At 35.0% G+C, this 19,864-nt stretch overlaps 1 protein-coding gene across 3 annotated transcripts in view; it reads right to left on the bottom strand.

Annotated features, from left to right (window-relative positions):
- The window catches only part of LOC126890521 (E3 SUMO-protein ligase PIAS2), a 101,258-nt gene extending 82,114 nt beyond the window's left edge, over positions 1-19,144 (bottom strand). The window contains exons 1-2 of one of the 3 annotated variants that reach the window (XM_050659521.1): positions 18,691-19,144; positions 2,916-3,082 (exon numbers count right to left, since the gene is read on the bottom strand). In XM_050659521.1, the coding sequence (XP_050515478.1) occupies positions 2,916-3,079 (164 nt within the window). In that variant the 5' untranslated portion in view covers positions 3,080-3,082; positions 18,691-19,144. Of the gene's footprint in view, positions 1-2,878; positions 3,083-18,690 lie in introns of those variants that run through there. The other 2 variants (XM_050659520.1, XM_050659522.1) reach the window with 2 other exon arrangements.
- Positions 19,145-19,864: the final 720 nt, after the last annotated feature.

Below are 19,864 nucleotides of genomic sequence, written 5' to 3'. Positions count from 1 at the left end.
TAGAAAATATAGTATAAAACTTCGCGTTAGTCTGCAGTACTACCTTTTTTTTTATAAAGTAACCAATATTTTTGTCAATTTGGCGAAAAAATTTATTACTGAGGAAGTAGTAAAATTTCCGAGTAAGGATATTTGAATCATCAATTTATAGAATGAATTAGCAATAAATCAACCGTATCGTTTCGAGAACAAAATATGATTGATTAAGACTCAGTAGATTGAAATAATATTTTAGTCTTTTGTACAATTTTCATAACAAATCAATGTCAGTTGGTAGTTCAGATTTCTTTCGTAGGTGGTGCTAGGAGTTATCGTCCCGGACAAACTGTGATTCCGTCTGACGTGCGACTACACTTTTAGTATATTAGATAAGTTTACTAAATAATACATATGAAATCTACACAAAGATCCTAAACAACAGACCAAAGGTTCCAACCGAATAGGGAACTTGCATAAAATTTTAAATTCGAAAAAAATGTTATAAATCACACCAGTACATAATTTAAAACATGTATCCAAGATAAAAAAAGTTGTTTTGTGTTCCGTTTGGCCCCTAAAGACGATTCTAAATTCAAATTATTGCAGCTAGCCCAAAACGCGTCGTGACGTCATATGGTTGTGTGTTTACATTCTGCACCAACAAAGTAAACAAAATTGTATATAATCTTAAATTAGACATTATAAACGTCAGTAGAAAATACGTTTGATCGTTTGAACTATTTTTAAATACATAGAAAACTTGTACTTTTACAAAATAGCACTAAACAACACTTATAGTGTTTTCTTTTATTTTCCATAGTAAACCTTCTTTCATTTCCTTCAAAAACTGTATCAAACTCCAATCTCAACAAACTGGTATACAGTGATGAGCGCGCTAATAACCGGCAAAATAGCGCAAAAGATGGAAAACATATTAAATTGTGAGATAAAAGGAAATAAAACTAGTAGAGGTGTTAAAATTAGCTATAGTAACATATACATTGACATTATATTGTTTCCCACCTTTTATCGTATCAGAGGAGTATGTCAACAAAAACTGTCACTGTGACAGTGGCATTTCCCAAACTCGTCTGATACGTCTAAAGGTGGAAAACAAGCAATATATTGTCAATTTTTAAGTTACTATCGCTAAATTTAACACCTCTACTAGGTTCATCCCTTTTTATCTCACAACTTAATATGTTTTCCATCTTTTGCGTTATTTTGCCGGTTATTAGTGCGCTCATCACTGTATATTATTATAATGACATACGATAATAGAATATACATATTTTTCCCTTATTCCGCGACGATAAACTGGCCAAATACCAAGTACATAGGTGGAGGACAATAAACTAAAGAAGAAGAAGAATAATATACCTAAATATAACCATAAATATAAATATAACTATAAAGTTAAACTATGTGACGTCACGGGTCGTTTGAACTATTTTAAAACACAGAAGACTTTAAATTTGTACTTATAAGTTATTATGAGTTTCTGAAGCGTGAAATTTTGGAAATCTCATTGTTAAACAAAACTGAACATTATTATGTAATAAAAAAAAATGTGCAAGTTCCCTATTGCTTATAGAAAAAAAAAACAAAATGAATTCCGAAAAAGCAGCGAATTTAACCTGGACCCTCTATATAGATTTGACTTAGACAAGCTTTTGACCGAGTCGACCAAAATAAGATTTAAGAACATTTACACAGATAGCAAGCAGCTAGTACTGTCGCCAGGGGGGGTACAACGGCATCCTTTATTCAGATGGGCTTACCCAAGTTTTTTATGTATTTTGACCCGTAGAACACGAATTTTTTGGTAACAGTTGATCCGGATGTCGATAAGATTGTTATAAACAAAGAACTTGAGGAATTACATAACAGCGATTTGAACTTTCAAAAAATCGAAAAATTACAATTTTTGAACCCGAATAACTTTGATTAAAAAATAAAATAGCAATTTTGCTTACCGCATTTGAAAGTTCAAGTCACATGCTATCGGTTTTGATTATCTGCATTGCTAAAAATTAATTTTTTTTGTTGTTAAACGAAGCTATAAATACATAGTGCTTGTGTGATGTTTTTAATGCATCTCTCATTTAAAATCGAACTAGTAGGCGCGCCTACAAACAAGCAATTTCTACGTACATACTGTCACAGTGGCAGTTGCCAAACTCGTCCGATAAGTTTTAAAGGTGGAAACAATAAATAGAATGTAAATTTATAGGTCTTTATCGCTAAATTTCCCACCTCCACTAGTTTCATTTCTGTTTATCTCACAACTTAATATGTTTTCCATCTTTAGCGTTATTTTTCCGGTTATTACTGTATACTGTTAACTATATTTAACATTCTTACTTTGCCTTTTCGAAGCTGTTAACTTTTTTACAGCTATTAATGCTTTATAACGCTTTTTCAAGTTCTATAAAATTAAATTTTATAGAACTATTGCCGTACCTTTACTTATGTACGGTAGTGAATGTTGAATAAATGATATAAATAAATATGAGAATACACTACAAGCAGCAGATATGATATTTTTAACAAAAGTTAAAGGCTGCACATACTGCACAACAAGACCTCTAGTAAGAAATCAAACATAATATGTAATAAGATGAATGTGTACACTGTAAACGACAAGATAGTGGATTATAACGATAAATGGCGACAACATATTCACTGGATGGAAAAAAAGCAAGAGAAATGAAGACCTTGAAAAAGATGGCCAAAATACCTGTATAAAAACACAGACGGCAACATGCAATGCCTAATCCCTGTAGTGAAGAAGAAGAACATACTAGTCTATAATAATTTGTGGAAGCTAGATCTAGCTTCTAGTTGAAATAGATGAAAGAATGAGAAAGAAGACAATCTATATAAAGTAAGTACCTACGTGTGTATCTTACTTCATGTTTGGGTAAACCACTTACTGGATTGTTTTATACAAGTCTCTTATTTTCTGGTGAATAGGATGAGATCTGACTTTTAGAAGATCTAAAGCCCTTTGTTGCAATTCTGTTTTTCTTCCCGATTTATTTCTTCCGGCAAAACCTAATAACATCTGCAATTCCGACACACGGAAGGTTGCTAGCATACTCTGAAAAATAAAAATAAGGAATCAGTCGAATTATTTTAGTGATTATAATGAGTGATTCAATTATTGAAAAATCCTTTATAAAAGGTATATATTAAAAAAACCCCTCAAAGGGCCACATCTAACTCACAGAACGTTGTCGATCTACATAGATCATCTTCAGTGCTGATCCAGGCAAATCACATGCTGAACCACCAAAAATACATGGGTAAAAACCCTTTAAACGTTAACACGATATGTTAAAGTTACATTATTATTAAAAAATCCAATAGTTGCCACCTACCATCCGTAATGTAAAGATATACTAATACACTTCAAACAAGCAACTTACATGGGCCGTCCGATAAGTACTTAGCCTACAAAAGAAAAAGGAAAATTTTGGAAAAGTGGCAATTTATTTTTCTACATAATTTTTATTTATATAATTTCTACATATTTTTCCTTTTAGCTCGATACCCAGCGATGCCTCAACTTCTTTAACCCGTCTGAAAAATACCTTTTCTCGAGGTCTGCAAAATATACTTCCGTGGCGGCGATGACCTCCTCATTAGGCTACGGCTCCACGGGCTGGAAATTGACGCTAGCAGTAGCCGCAAAATGAACTTAAGGTTCCGCGGAACGGAATGGGAATAGCCGAACTGAACCGACTACGCACAAGTCCTGTAGTCGGTACAGTTCGGCTATTCCTATTCCGTTCTGCGGAACCTTAAGTTCGTTTTGGGGCTACTGCTAGCGTCAATTTCCAGCCCGTGGAGCCGTAGCCTTAGACTTAAATTTCTGCCCAGTGTCTTTTTCAAGTTTGGAAACAAATAGTAGTCGTACAAGGCCAAATCCGGAGAATACGGTGGATGGGGCAACAGTTCGTAGTCCAATTCGACCAATTTGGCCATGGCGACGACCGATGTGTGAGCCGGTGCGTTGTCATGGTGGAAGAGCACTTTATTTTGCCAAATGGGGTCGTTTTTTCTTCAATTCGGCGTCGAATCGGCCCAATAATTCGGCATAATAGGGCCCTGTGATCGTTTTTCCCTTCTCTAAGTAGTCGATGTAGATCACACCTTGTAAATCCCAGAAAATGCTGGCCATCAACTTTCCGGCCGATTGGACAGTCTTCGCCTTCTTCGGAGCACGTTGGCCGGGTGCTGTCCACTCTTTCGACTGCTCCTTGGTTTCTGGTGTATACCAGTGAATCCATGTTTCGTCGACGGTTATGAAACGACGTAAAAACTCCTTTGGATCACACTTAAATAGCGTCAAACACTGCTCTGAAATGGTCTCACGGTTGCGCTTATTGTCTGAAGTGAGCAAAAGCGGCACCCATCGCGCCGACAGTTTTCTCATGCCCAAAATTTCATGCAGGATATGACCTACGCGGTCTTTTGAGATGCCTACTGTGTCAGCTATCTCGCGCACCTTCAGTCGGCGGTCTGCCAATACAAGATCGTGGATTTTTGTCACGTTATTCTCCGTGGTAGCCATTTTCGGAGCACTTACGCGTGGCTCATCAAAAACCGACATTCGTCCACGTTGAAACTCATCAAACCAATTTTTGACAGTTGCCATCGAAGGAGAAGAGCCACCGTACACAGCATCCAAGCGCTCTTTGATTTCGCTGCGTTTCCAAAAACAAGAATCAGATCACCGACCGATATTGCTCTTTTTCCATTTTATTAAAATCCGCTGACACGTTGACTTTCACACGCAATCACAAAAATACTATAATTTCGATTTGGCTGAAATTTTGACATTAGCCGTCTACGAGAACGCATTAAATGACAGTACACTTCATTTGCGATAGTGGCGCCATCGGGCGGAGAGGCTAAGTACTTATCGGACTGCCCTAGTACATGCCTTGTGGGAAGTCAAAGATTACAAAGGCCATATCCATACGGATTTTTATCCATCACTTGGATTTTTTAATAATAATGTAATTCTAACCAGGGCGCGAGGATATATTTTATATCCACTGATATATATCACGATAAATATCGTGATATATATCATGATATTTATATTATATATATCATGATATATATCAGTATTTTATTTCGTACTAATTTTTACATAAGACGGTTAAAAAGCGACAACGTCGCAACTGCGTTGACTTGCCTTCTAACAGGAATTATCCGAGTTGTATCTAGCCAGTCCAGAACCTTATTATTCGCCTCATACAGGGCCATGTATCGCCCCATTTTTTGGCAAACCTACTGGACCATCGCTTTTTGCGAGAAAGACTTACTGCCGAACAAACACAACAGGCTTATGAATATTTAAATTCAATCAACACAGATTTTGTTCCTTTTGTAATGGCCTTAACTTCGAAGTCTAAACCTTTTTCGTCTTTCATGTATGGTCCAAATTTCAAAAAAATATGTCCATTATTATGGTATAAGTCTGTTGCAATCGCTGAATCTGCTTGGCTTGATAAAAACATATTTCTCGAACGAATTAGCCAATTACTTGCAGCAGTAGCCTCAACGGCAGGCATTGAAAGGTGCTTTTCAAGCTTTGGACTTGTACATTCCAAATTACGAAATAATTTAGGAACTGAAAAGGTTCCTAAACTTGTATTCATGTTTAAATATTTAAACAGTTCTTCATACCAAAAACATGACAATTTGGAATGGATTTGGCCTGAACAAGAAACTGAAAGAAGGGAAAAAGAAGCGGCAGAATTACGTCTTAGGTGCTTTACTAGTTTTGATTCCGACACTTCCGATGTTAAAACTTCATCTCAATTTTCTAAATTTTGATTTTGTTTTTTAAATGTTCAGAATTTTGAGTTATTTTGGAAAAATAGAAATACCTATATGTTTAAGTTAATGTTTTCAATATTTTTAGATAATTTAGTTGTTACTTGGATACTCGTATCATTTTGTTTTCCGTTTGTATAACATACAGTAGAGCGTCGATTATCCGAACGTCGATCAACCGAACGACCGGTTATCCGAACTCCCGCGCCCCGCACTCGAGTACTGAGCAAGCGTTAGTAATAAACGCTTAAAATATCTTCAATTTTCTTCAATTGTGTATCCAAAAATATGTTGTTGCAAAGACTGCACTTTTTTGTTTAATTGCTATTTGTCATTATCAAGGTATAAATAAATATACAATTATATAAATATGGTTTTTATTCACTTGTGGATAAATATGTATGACAATCTCAATATAGTTCGATTATCCGAACAAATCGGTTTTCCGAACACCCATGTCCCCCAATTAGTTCGGATAATCGACGCTCTACTGTACTATCATATGTACGTTTATATTTTTGTATTGTTTATTTAAGTAAAAATATATCTTTTATGCTGTTACATTCTACATTTAGAGTCTTATTTTGGTCAATTTAGTTTCTCTATTGAAATGTTCTCCAAAATATCATAAATATCATATAAATATCACATTTTGGATATATATCGGATATATATCATATATATCTGATATTTTGATATTTATATAAATATCATGGATATTTTGTGCCCTGATTCTAACATATTGTGTTACAACTAACATTTAAAGGGGTCTTTACCCATGTATTTTTGATGACTAAACATGTGATTTGCCTGTATCAGCACTGACAATGATCTAGGTAAATCGAAAACGTTGTGTGATTTAGATGTGGCCCTTTCAGGCCAATGGCTAGGAAGACAAATATTGTATGTCCATTTTTGTTTAAAATGAGATAGTCTCTGGTCTATACCAGTCGAGATGAAATATTTATTGTGCTCAAATATTGTATATCCTCTTATAACGGTTTGCTAGATACTAAAGTAGCATCAAAGACATGTCCATTAACAACACCATAAACTTAGAGCATAAATATTGTATGTCCAATAATACAATGAAATCAATACCAACCCTAAAAAAGCTCCAGGGTACGACCTAATCACAGGACAAATATTACAAGAACTGCCGGAAATAGGATATACACATCTAACACAATTATTTAATTCAATCATGAAAATCAGCTATTTCCCGCCACAATGGAAAGTAGCCGAAATAACACCCATTTTAAAACTAGGCAAACCACCTGAAAGGGTAGAATCATACTGGCCCATCAGTCTACTACCAGTGCTATCCAAAGTGTTCGAAAAACTTTTATTAACAAGACTAACGCCTCTCCTAGAAGACAAGGGAATGATTCCAACTCACCAATTTGGATTCAGACAGAAACATTCTACCATTCAACAAGTACATCGAATAGTAAACAGAATCCATAAAGACCTCGAAGCATCCAGATATTGCTCCGCCCTGTTCATAGACATAGGACAAGCGTTTGACAAGGTATGGCACCAGGGGTTGCTCTATAAGCTGAGGAGTTGTTTGCCTCTAAATTATTACACACTATTAAAGTCATACCTTACAAATAGACGCTTTAGAGTCAAATACGATAATGAAATATCAGAATTCCAACCCATAACAGCAGGTGTCACCCAGGGAAGTGTACTGGGTCCTGTCCTGTACCTACTCTATACTGCCGACCTTCCAACATCACCTGCCACAACAACACCTACATTTGCAAATGATACTGCGATCTTATGCTCCAACAAGAATCCAAACATCGCATCAGAACTACTACAAAATAACATAACTGAAGTCGAAAAATGGTTACAAAAATGGAGAATTAAACCAAATGAGCAAAAGTCGATACATGTAACATTTACAACCCGTAGAGGAACCTGTCCACCTGTATGTATTAACTGCAAACAAATACCACAGAAAGATGATGTAAAGTACCTTGGGATTCACCTGGATAGAAAACTCACCTGGAAAAAACACATATTTTCCAAGCGAAAACAATTGGGACATAAAGTGAGAGACATATACTGGCTAATAGGAAAACAATCCCAGTTATCAACACAAAATAAATTACTCCTATACAAAGCGGTGTTGAAGCCAATTTGGACCTATGGGATAGAACTGTGGGGAACAGCCCCAAATTCTAATATAGAAATTATACAAAGGTTCCAATCCAAAATACTAAGGATGATTTTAAATATACCGTGGTATATCACCCACAACGCCGTACATCGAGATGCAGAGGTAACTTATGTAAAGGAACAAATTACATATCGAATAAAAAAATACAAGGACCGATTGCGGGAACACCCAAACCACCTAGCAAGGAACTTGATGCAGATGTGTGCAGTCACAGGTTAAAACGTAAAGTGACTAGTGATTCAGTGTGAGCTAAAAACAAATGTAGTGTTTATTTATGTTTTCCCAGAACCAATAATAGTTTAGTAGACTAACATTAAAGGCGGCATATTAATGGGTATGTTTGCCTCATGTCAATAGTTTAGCCGACATAAATATTACTTAATGCTTATTACCTTGTAAAAAACGGCAGATTGTAATAAATTGGGATGTCAATAAAAAAAAATAATACAATACTTTTCAGACAAAATGCTCTTCACAAAATTCAAACTGAACGACTCTTTTATTGTACTCGTATGTCCAAAGATACAATATTTGTCTATATTATTGGAGGCTCGTCAGCCTATAGTATGTGTTGCACGCGTCTGCGTATATTGCGTATGTACTACTTGTACTACTAGTACTATTTTAAACCTGATTTTATGATATTTTAATTGCAGTATGGCAATAATATATTGTATGTCCATATTTTACTTCACATTTACTGTATGTTCACACAGGGGGTTACTTTTAGCTTGTTAAATGTGATTAACATTGAACCCTGAATAAATAGAACTGAATAAGATATAAAAGAAATGTGTATCACGAACTTAACTGTAATTTAGTTACTTTTAAGGAATGTACGGTTTGTCACGGATAACGCAAACTTTTAAATTGATTTTAGCGAAAACATCAATTTTGGACATACAATATTTGTCCTTTTAGCCATCGATATATACAGTAGGAAAAATGAATGATTACCCTTGAACGAACATATAAAACACGCTGTATTTTTCTGTCACTGTGTCACAATAAAATTGGCCAACGCAAGTACATGTAGTACTTATATAAGCTGTTCTTATAGGACCGGTACCAGCTCATTATTTTCTGGAACATAAAAAAGATGTGTTCAATATGATCGCTTATGGGTAATCTTTTTCCTACTATACCTTTTATAAAGGATTTCTCAATAAATTGTTTTTGATTAATGGTATACAGCCAGCTACAGGAAAAATTTTCCTTGTGGATTTTTATTCAATTATAAACACATAATTAATTAATTGTCATATTTGTTAACTATAATATATCTATTTTATTATATATATTTTTTATAATTTTGAATTCATAATTATTTCAATTTAGTTGTTTAATCATAATATAACTAAGCCACTTAAATAGTAAATTTTGCAGTATCAAAATAGAGAAAAGGGGTGATACCAGTAACAGATATAGATAATATCAGTAAAAGCAATACTTGCAAACACAGTTGGCAACATTTATACAACCAAAGTACGACAGTAATAAATTTTAGAAATTGCCAACCACTAATTTTGAATGAGAGATGGTTTAAATACGAGTCAAATAGGTTATTTATCTTCTTCTTAAGGTGCCGAGACCGCTTGTAGATCGTGGGCTCTCATGTTGCCCAGCATATTAACAATCATTGTCTTATTTACAGCCGCACGAAATAGTTCAGTGCTAGTTTTCCCAAACCATTGGCGTAGGTTTTTAAGCCAAGAAGTTGTACGGTAGCTCACACTTCTTTTTCCGTATAGGTTATTTATACAAACAATTAACAGAATTAGATCAAATCATGCACTCACCCCAGCATAGGAATCACACTATCTTACTGCTATGTGTCATATCTATCTTCTCCAACATTTCTATCAATTTTCACTGCCTCCCCTCACTTATGGTCTTCATAAGTTCTTCTCTTTGCTCTATAGTTTCCTCACTAAAGGGGTCGGTTTCGAACAGTCTCTGATCAGTATCGTTATCCACAGCTTGCATGAATGTTCTTTCTAAAGGATTTTCAAGCTATTTCGATGAAAGCATCGTAAGGGGTAGCTTTGATGTTTCCCAGAGTAGTGTCTATCTTGACAGCATATCTATCCAATTTCTAGTCATCCAATGGCTAGCTAGACCAACTGGATGGTGCTGTGTTTTTGGGAATCAAAGATCATCCTTGTGCAGCAGCTGTCAATTATGCCACTTGTGAAGGTCAAGTCAGGGTATTCTGCTCCATATTCTGCTGTAAAACGATTTCAGTACTTCTGATAGATCCAGGATCAGAGTCACCTACCACTAAGTTCGAACTTTGGTTGAAATATTGGTTGAAAGACCAATAGAACAAGACCAATATGCATATAGGCCAGGTGTATCAACAGAAACAGCACTGCACCATCTAGTACAGAGGGTGGAGTATGTTCTGGAAAACAAAGAGGTGATGTTGGGAGCCTTTCTCGGCATAGAGGGAGCCTTCAACAACACCTCATTCGATGCAATCACAAAGGCTATCCGGCTGAAAGGAGTGGATGAAATAAGCTGCAGGTGGATAGAATGCATGCTTAAAAGCCGCGTGGTATATTCGACACTGATGGGCGAGACCATGTCAGCACGGGTTGCCAGAGGATGCCCACAGGGAGGTGTATTATCTCCGTTAGTGTGGAATCTGGTTATGGACGGACTGATTGGAACGCTCAACAGGAAAAAATATAATGTCCTGGGCTATGCAGATGATTTTGTCATTCTGGCTCAGGGCAAGTTCAATACAACTGTCAGGGATAACATGCAACAGGCCCTGAATGTAGTATCAAAATGGACAAGTGAGGTAGGATTGTCCGTAAGCCCTCACAAATCCAAAATAGTAGCCTTCACCAGAAGGACAAAATTAGAGGGAATAGGACCTGTGAATCTCATGGGGATCTCCCTAAAGGTGGAGAGGGAGGTAAAATATCTCGGAGTCATAATAGACTCAAGGCTTACCTGGAATCAACACCTGGAACGAATAACCAAAAGAGCGATGGCCACTTTAATGGTGACCAGACGCACACATGGCAGAACATGGGGACTTAAACCGGACATGATGTATTGGATATACAACATGATGGTAAAGCCCACAATAACGTATGCAGCATTGGTCTGGTGGCCAAAGGTGCAACAGAGAAATGCTATAGAGAAGTTAGGCAAGATACAAAGGCTTGTCTGTCTCAGCATAACAGGAGCAATGAGAGGCACACCAACTGCAGCAATGGAAGCCTTACTAGACCTTCCTCCCTTACACATCACAGTGAAGGGCGAGGCAAGGATGGGGTTACATAGACTGCAGGGTAATCAAAGCAAAATTGCAGTGGGCAAAGGACACTGCAGCATCAATGATATATGCGGGGATCCAATATGGGAGATGATAACAGACCATTGTATCCCCAAATATAAAATGGAAATACCTTTTCAGGTGGAAATACACTCCAGAGAGGTATGGGAAGATCCTGGCAGACATCTGAAGTATGAGGGCCACACCTGGTATACAGATGGGTCCAAGACAGAAGATGGTTCGGGATCAGGAGTATATAGTGAGGATAGGAACTATAACGGTTCCATCCCACTAGGAGAGTATACCTCTGTATTTCAGGCGGAGGTATATGCAATCCTGCACTGTGCACGGATAAACAGATTGAGGACTTATACTAATAAGAGAATCAATATCTGTTCAGACAGCCAAGCGGCCTTGAGGGCTTTAAAGAACCCAAGGATAACCTCAAGGCTTGTATGGGAATGCCGCGAAGAACTTGACACCCTGGCGGAACATAATGAGGTAAAACTCATTTGGGTGCCTGGACATCAAGGGATCGCTGGTAATGAAAAAGCTGACGAGCTTGCTAGACGAGGATCAGCAACAGGATACTTCGGTCCAGAACCGGCACTGGGAGTGCCCAAAAGCACAATCAGAGACCGATTAAGAGGCTGGATACGAAGACAGCACAAAGAATACTGGGAAGAAATTCCCACGCAAAAGCATGCGAAGAGATTTATACCTCAGACATGCGCAAAAAGAGCTGAAGAACTGTTCAAAATGAACAGGAATCAGCTCAAAATTATTACAGGTTTCTTAACTGGACACTTTCCAGTAAAAGGACACCTACACACGATAGGACTAAATAACGGAGATCTCAGCTGCAGACTATGCAATAGAGAGACCGAGACAGTCAGACATTTATTGTGCGATTGCGAGTCGCTGGATCGTAAGAGACAAGCAATATATGGAGACTGCAAACCAAGTCCGACAGTGTATGGCACTAACCCAATGGACCTTTACAGGCTAGTAAAGGGCACTGCATTATTGGATTGGGTGTCATGAGAACAAATGGAAGGAAGCACAATAAGCTGAAAAGCTGCAGTGCCACCGGGGTGCATGCACGGACGGCTTCCGGAAGAAAAAAAAAAAAAAAAAAAAGTTCGAACTGGCAAATTAGATGTTTTTTTGAGGATAAAACACAAATTTCATTTCTGGGGGCGACTCTGCTACACTCTGTTGTACACAGAGATGACTATGCAATTATCGAGTTTGATGCACAGGATTTCTGTGCCATCCTGGCATGGTTCATCCTGTCAAGGTAGTCTCGGCTTCTCACACTTAGAGGTTTTACACATATACGAAAGTATAACTTCCTTGTCAGCAGTAATTCACTTGATATTGATTGAGATTATCATCAGACATGGCTCTGAAAAGAACCGTGTTTGAATGAGATCTTAAGCTCTTTCTTGTTCTAGCTTGGTGAAAGTCTGAAAGTTCACATCTGAAAGTCTGAAAATTCGCTTCTAAGCGATAAAACGGTTTAGGAACATTTTAGAAATTCTACTCTTATTTGAAATACTTAAAGAATATTTTTAAGTAGGTCCACAGAATCTCTGACTCAAGCATTTCGGTCGTTAAGAGCATCTGCACAGAGAATGGGACAAATATACAGTGCTAGTCAAAAGTCCGTACCCCCCTTGTATCTTTTGAACGGTTATAGCAATAATAGTGAAATTTGGAAGAAGGAAATAAACGGACGTAGGCTTCTTAACTGGTCATAACAGGTGACGTAATTATGACAGATGACTTTACAGCGCCACTGTGACAGATAATTTTAAACGGGGCCTTATGGCAAGTGATACCTCGTTTGAAAGGTATTGAAAATACCTGTTCAGTCATACTAATTTTGTTTGAGTTTAAGCTAATTTTGATGAATAAATGAAATAAATATAAAATTGTAGTTTCGCATTTAATTGATAAAAATTCAAAATTCCGCATACAATTACTTGTCAAAAAGGTTGACGTTGACCTAAAAACTACTAGAGAATTGAAAAACGTCAACTTTTTTGACAAAAAAACCATAGGCGGACATTTGAATTTTTATTAATTAATTGCGAAACTACAATATTATATTTATTTAATTTATTCACCAAAATCAAATTCAACTAAAACCCAAAACAATTAGTATGACTGAATAGGTATTTTGAATACCATTCAAACGAGGTATCACCTGCCATAAGGTCCCATTTAAAATTATCGGTCACAGTGGCTCTGTAACATCATCTGTCACTATTACGTCACCTGTCATTACTACTTAAGAAGCTTACGTCCGTTTATTTCCTCCCTCCAAATTTCACTATTATAGGTACAACCGTTCAAAAGATATGAGGGGGGGTACAGACTTTTGACTAGCACTGTATGTGTTGCACTAGGTCAAGAAACCCGATACCTACAAGAATAATAATTGACAACCTAGAACTTGAAGGTGTCAACACCTTCACATATCTAGACTCGCTGCTAACTAAAGACAACAATGTCAGTGAAGAAATTAAAAGAAGAATTGTGCTCGCCAATAAGTGTTACTATGGCTTAAGAAGCCAGATGGCCTCAAAACTACCTTTTGTTTTTCAATTCTTTCACTGCTGCTTTTGCTATATTTCTCTTTTCTGTATAGTTTTCTCTGTAGGATTGTATTTTTGTTTTATGATATTTTCCCATGCTGTTTTCTTTTCTTTGATCTTTTCTATTACATTTGAGTTCCACCATTCTGTTCGTTTCCTACGTTTACTTATTACTATTTTTCCACATGCCTCTTCTGCTGTCTTCAGTATAATTTCTTTGAAAACTTTCCATTTTTCTTCCATTGTCCTCCTGTTTTTCCTCCGTTATTTTATCTAATTCTGTATCTGTGTCTTTTCCATATTTTTCTTCGATTTCTTTGTTTTTCATTTTGTGTATTACTATTTTTTTATACTCTTGTATTCCTTCTTCACTTATTGTACTAACTATACAATCGGCTACTACCATCTTGTGGTTGGATCCTATTTTGGTTTCCGTTTTAATTTCAATTTTTTGTATTATTTTTGTTAAATCCTGGGAGTAGACAATATAGCCTATCAGGCTTTTAGCATGTTTTTCCTCTGCCACGAATGTATATTTGTCCACCATTTTTGTGTTCCAGTATGTATTTCCTATTTTTAAATTATTCTTTCTACAGAATTCCATCATTTTGTTTCCATTTCCGTTTAATACTTCTTCTCCATATTTGCCCATGCATCACATTCCTCTGTTAACATCGTTACCAATTCTGGCGTTCCAGTCCCCCATTATTATTACAGGTTCGTAATCCTCTCTTGCTTCGTTCAGTTCATCTTGCAATTTTCTGTAGAATTCTATCGTTTCTTCTTCTGGTCTACCTTCTACTGGTCTGTAAATTTATTGATGTTGATTTTTAGATCTAATTGTATACCCAGTGCTTTGGTTACAGAGCTATGTGACATAATGTTAACACTGTCGTTAAATGGGACTTCGGGTGCCCTTAAGTAAAATGTATGTAGTTGTAATCGCGAGTTATCAAAATACATGTTAAGCCCCTGTCTTGTGAATGAGCTCTTAGAATGGTCCAAAAGCTCAGCTTTATTTTATAGAAAATATTAAATAATAAAATAAGTTCAGACAATTGTCTGTCAATTATAAATAAAATGTAGATCATAATAAATTTCAAATTTTACAATAATAATTTATATACAACAAAATAATAAAAATCTACTTCCATAGAATAAGTTACATTTTGAACCCCCTCTGTGGCTCAGTGGTAAGAGCGCCTGGGTCAATCCAAGCCAAGTGGTCCAAAGGTGGTTGCTTGACTATTTTTAATATTTTTTATTTTTCTACTTCTTATTTTTCTATTCTATTCTTCTTTTCTATTTCTTATTTTTCTTTTGTACTCTCTATAGACTGTATAAAGAGTCTATAGAGAGTACAACATTACATTTATTTTATTTTTAAAAAATTTAGTTTGCCGATGACGGCGATTTTTGTTAAAGCTTGTCGATCATTTTCACGGAAAACATGGCTTGGCTCTTTAGCCAATATTTTTTCTGAGGTTTGTCCTAGAACAATAAATCAAAAACCAAACTTTTTAGAAACGTATGCTCTAAAAACAGCCTATAGCATTATTTAATTTTAAACTACCCTTAAGGCCTTAAATTAACCTCAAAATTTGAAGAGGTAAACTGATAAAATTCCATTTTCAGCATTTTTTTAACAGCATAAGGCAAGCCGATAATGGTTTGTAATTTTTTTCTGCAAAAGACATATGTACATACTTTAAATAAAAAAAGTTTGAGCTTTGAGACTTGAGTAAATTTTTTCAAAAAAAATCTCAAAAACGTAATTTTTTGAAAAATCTCAAAGTTTGACCCCTTATATCTCTGATGGGCACGGATGAAAAAATTTGAAATTTGGCTGAATGTTAGCCCCTAGCAAGTAGAATAAGGAGTAAAAATTTGAAGTTTCAGACTTATGTCATATAGGAGTTACAGGCCTAAAAAAATGGTCAAAAATCAAAATGGTCAAAATTGCCCTTGTGGGCAGGGTAATTAAAATTCAAATAAACTGTCTAATGAAATAAAAATGAATCTATTTTCACCAGATTTCACAATGAATATAAATTTATACAGGGTGGGCCAAAGAAAAGAGTCCACCTCGATATTTGGCAATAGTTACCTATTAGATTTTAAGGAAATGCCGAAATAGGTCCATTTTTATTTTTATTATATTGCAACTTTTTGGGATATCTTTCATACTACGTGACGTCATCCATCAGAGCGTGATGACATAATCGATGATTTTTTTAAATGGGAATAGGGGTCTTGTGGCAACTAAAAATACATTGTACTGCTGTCAGAAAATAGAAAAAAATGTTTATTTCACAAATAAACATTTTTTTTTCGCTTAAATTTTTTGCATAAACAGCCTCCCACTTACCTCTTGACAGTTTGAACATATAATTTAAGCGAAAAGCAATGTTTATTTGCCATATAATTATTTTTTTTTCTATTTTATGACAGCAATAAAATGTATTTTGAGTCAAATAAATTACATACATTCTATTTTTTGTGTCAATTAATTTAATTCTAAAATTATTTTTTGGCCACCCTGTACTTATAAATAATTATATTGTTGTTTATACTACTGAGCAGAGAATTGAACACTCTTTCAAATGAGATAACATAAGACCCCTATTATCATTAAAACAATAATCGATTACGTCATCACGCCCAGGTGGATGACGTCACTGATGATGACAGGTCATGGAGACGTATGAAATATATATAAAAAAATTGTAAATTAAAAATAAAAATCGGCCTGTTTCGGCATTCCCTTAAAATCTAATAACTGCCAAATATCAAGGTGAACTCTTTTCTTTGGCACACCCTGTATAAATTTGTATTCATTGTGAAATCTGGTGAAAATAGATTAGTTTTTATTTCATTAGACAGTTTATTTGAATTTTAATTACCCTGCCCGCAAACGCTCAAATTTTGACCATTTTGATTTTTGACCATTTTTTCAGGCCTGTAACTCCTATATGATGTAAGTCTGCAACTCCAAATTTTTACTCCTTATTCTACTTGCTAGGGGCTAACATTCAGCCAAATTTCAAATATTTTCATCCGTGCCCATCAGAGATATAAAGGGTCAAACTTTGAGATTTTTCAAAAAATTACGTTTTTGAGATTTTTTTGAAAAAATTTACTCAAGTCTCAAAGCTCAAACTTTTTTTTATTTAAAGTATGTATGTATGTCTTTTGTAGAAAAAAATTACAAACCATTATCGGCTTGCCTTATGCTGTTAAAAAAATGCTGAAAATGGAATTTTATCAGTTTACCTCTTCAAACTTTGAGGTTCCTTTCAAGGCCTTAAGGGTAGTTTGAAATTAAATAATGCTATAGGCCGTTTTTTAGAGCATACTTTTCTAAAAAGTTTGGTTTTTGATTTATTGTTTTGGGACAAACAGAAAAATCATTTATTGTTCTCAGATTTATTGTTCTCAGTGAAAATATTGGCTAAAGAACGAAGCCACGTTTTCCGTGAAAATGATCGATATGCTTTAACAAAAATGGCCGTCATCGGCAAACTAAATTTTTTAAAAATAAAATACAGTAGAACCCCGTAAATCCGAACCCCGCGAATCTGAACTTTCAGCAAATCCGAACCAACGGAAAGTGAAAAAAATTTAAAAATTCAAGACAAAAACTTAAAAACATGTTTATTATACAGAGTAAAGCCAGAAAATTGAACAATGTAGGATTACTAGGACTTTGGCATTTAAAATTTCTTAAAAATAAATATACTTTAATATATAGGTTTACAAAGTGTTTATAAAGGTTAAACACAAACTTACTTTGGTTCTCTCGTAGTCAACTTGAGTCCAAAAATATTGTCCACACTCTTGCGAGAACGTTTGGCTACTCAAACTCACAATGAAAGCTTTGAACTACTAGTTAAGGCTAACTTTCGGATAATCCGAACTTTTCGGAATCCGAACAGGCTGTCCCCCTAATTAGTTCGGATTTGCGGGGTTCTACTGTAACTGGAATTCTGTACTCTCTATGGACTGAAGTTTAAGAGGTAGAAAAATAAAAAATATTAAAAACAGTCAAGCAACCAACTTAATTTATATTGGACCACTTGACATGGATTGACCCGCCTAGCTTTGGATCGAAAAGTCCGAATAGTCATGAGTTCAAATCTCACCAGGGTCAGAAATTTTTCGTTTATTATAAATTAATAAATGAAAATAGTTTCTGCCCTTGTGGGATCGGTACTCACCGGAGGGACAGCAGACGTTCGGATACAATTAGCGTCTCTTTGCAAAGACAATGACATCGACTTTGCAAAGTAACAAGACACTTACTCAACACACACACTACACATGACACTAGGTACCTAACTGCAAAAATTCACTGTACCTACCATGCCAATGGCCATTAGTAGTCGAGGCATTAGCTAAATAAAAAAAAACGTTACATTTTGAATATTGTTTACTTCTAGTTTACCTGCATTTTGAATGAAGGGTATTTTTTCCTTCCATTATCTTATTATGTATCATGATTGCAACTTCTTTTTTTTTCCTTTAAATTGTCTTTTTGTGTTACTAATTTTTTTTGAATAGCAATAAAAATTGAGTCAATTTTCTGTCACTAAATGTTATTTTTAATACTCATTTGAGTTTTGGAAACTCAATCAATGGAAATGATTTGTTAATGGAAAGATGGATTATATTTGTATCCAGATACAGCATTCAAAAAGAAGGGTTATATAATACAGGGTGAGTTTTAAAGTTTGGTGTGGATCAATCTACTATCAATGCAGTGGTAACATTAAACTTACCCCATGAAACTTACCCGGAGATCAATTGTGCTGTCGGACATTTCCTTGGGGAAGAATTTTCAAACTTTCCCGACCAAATGCAGTTTCCACCATTTAAAAGGCAAACTTCTTTGAATAACTGAACAAAACAAATGGTGTTACTTAAAAATTATATGTTATATGTATAGTATCTTAAACGCTCCTATGGCTTGAACTTTGGCATCGTAATGGAAACATAAAAATGTTAATATTATTATATTTAAATGAATAGTTTTTGCTTGAACCTTCCATACGCCGTTATCACAAACATCACACAAACTAACACGGACTCACATACAGGCAGAGTTGCCAACGACCGAACGTCGTTTTCTACTAGATTTAGGTATAAAATCTACTAAATTCTACTAGATGGAGGATAAAATCTACCAAAAATTCTACTAAATTATTTGCTCACAAAATGACACTTGACAGCCAAAAAAGAAGAAGAAATGACATATGACAGCCCAAAAACAGAAGAAGAAATGACAGATGACAGCTAAAAAAGAAGAAGAAATGACAGATGACAGGTTATTATATGTTAAAAACAACAAAAACCATGTTTATTTAAAATATAATAATTTTTATATTTACATAAACCACATAATTGAAACTTCTAAAAAATAATTAAAAAAATGTTAAACACTTATTCTATAGAAAAGTATATCCTCTCTAGGAGAAAGTGGTGAAAACAAGAGAAACGAGTTGATTTAACTAATACCATTGATTAAGAACTACCCTTTTTTTTAAATTCTAATACATTTTGTACATTTAATTTTTTTAACGTCACTTTCTTGTGCTTAACACAGTTTACTATCAAAAATTTTACTTCAAAATTAAGTTAGTTTAACGTTTTGAATTGTAAACTGATTTTAATATAAAATTATAGCTTATTTCCAGTAAAAATAGTGCATTAGAGTTCATTTCTAACTCTCAATAAACCCCTACTGATAAAATGTTGCAAGTCTGCAAGCATTGGCAATTTCATCTGATTGCACATACAAAAATATCCTCTCTAAGAAGAAATATGTAGGTAAAAATAAGTTGTATTTAACTGAAAGGATAAGTAGTTATTAAAATGAAATAAAGTGTCTCTATTTATTATAATATGGGTAACATATTCATAAATACAAACAAGGAAATAATAATATTATATGTG

The sequence above is a fragment of the Diabrotica virgifera genome, chromosome 8 (genome assembly GCF_917563875.1).
Source record: "Diabrotica virgifera virgifera chromosome 8, PGI_DIABVI_V3a".
NCBI lineage: Eukaryota > Metazoa > Arthropoda > Insecta > Coleoptera > Chrysomelidae > Diabrotica > Diabrotica virgifera.
The sequence above is the reverse complement of the archived record's forward strand: the minus strand, read 5'-3'. Positions and strand labels throughout refer to the sequence as shown.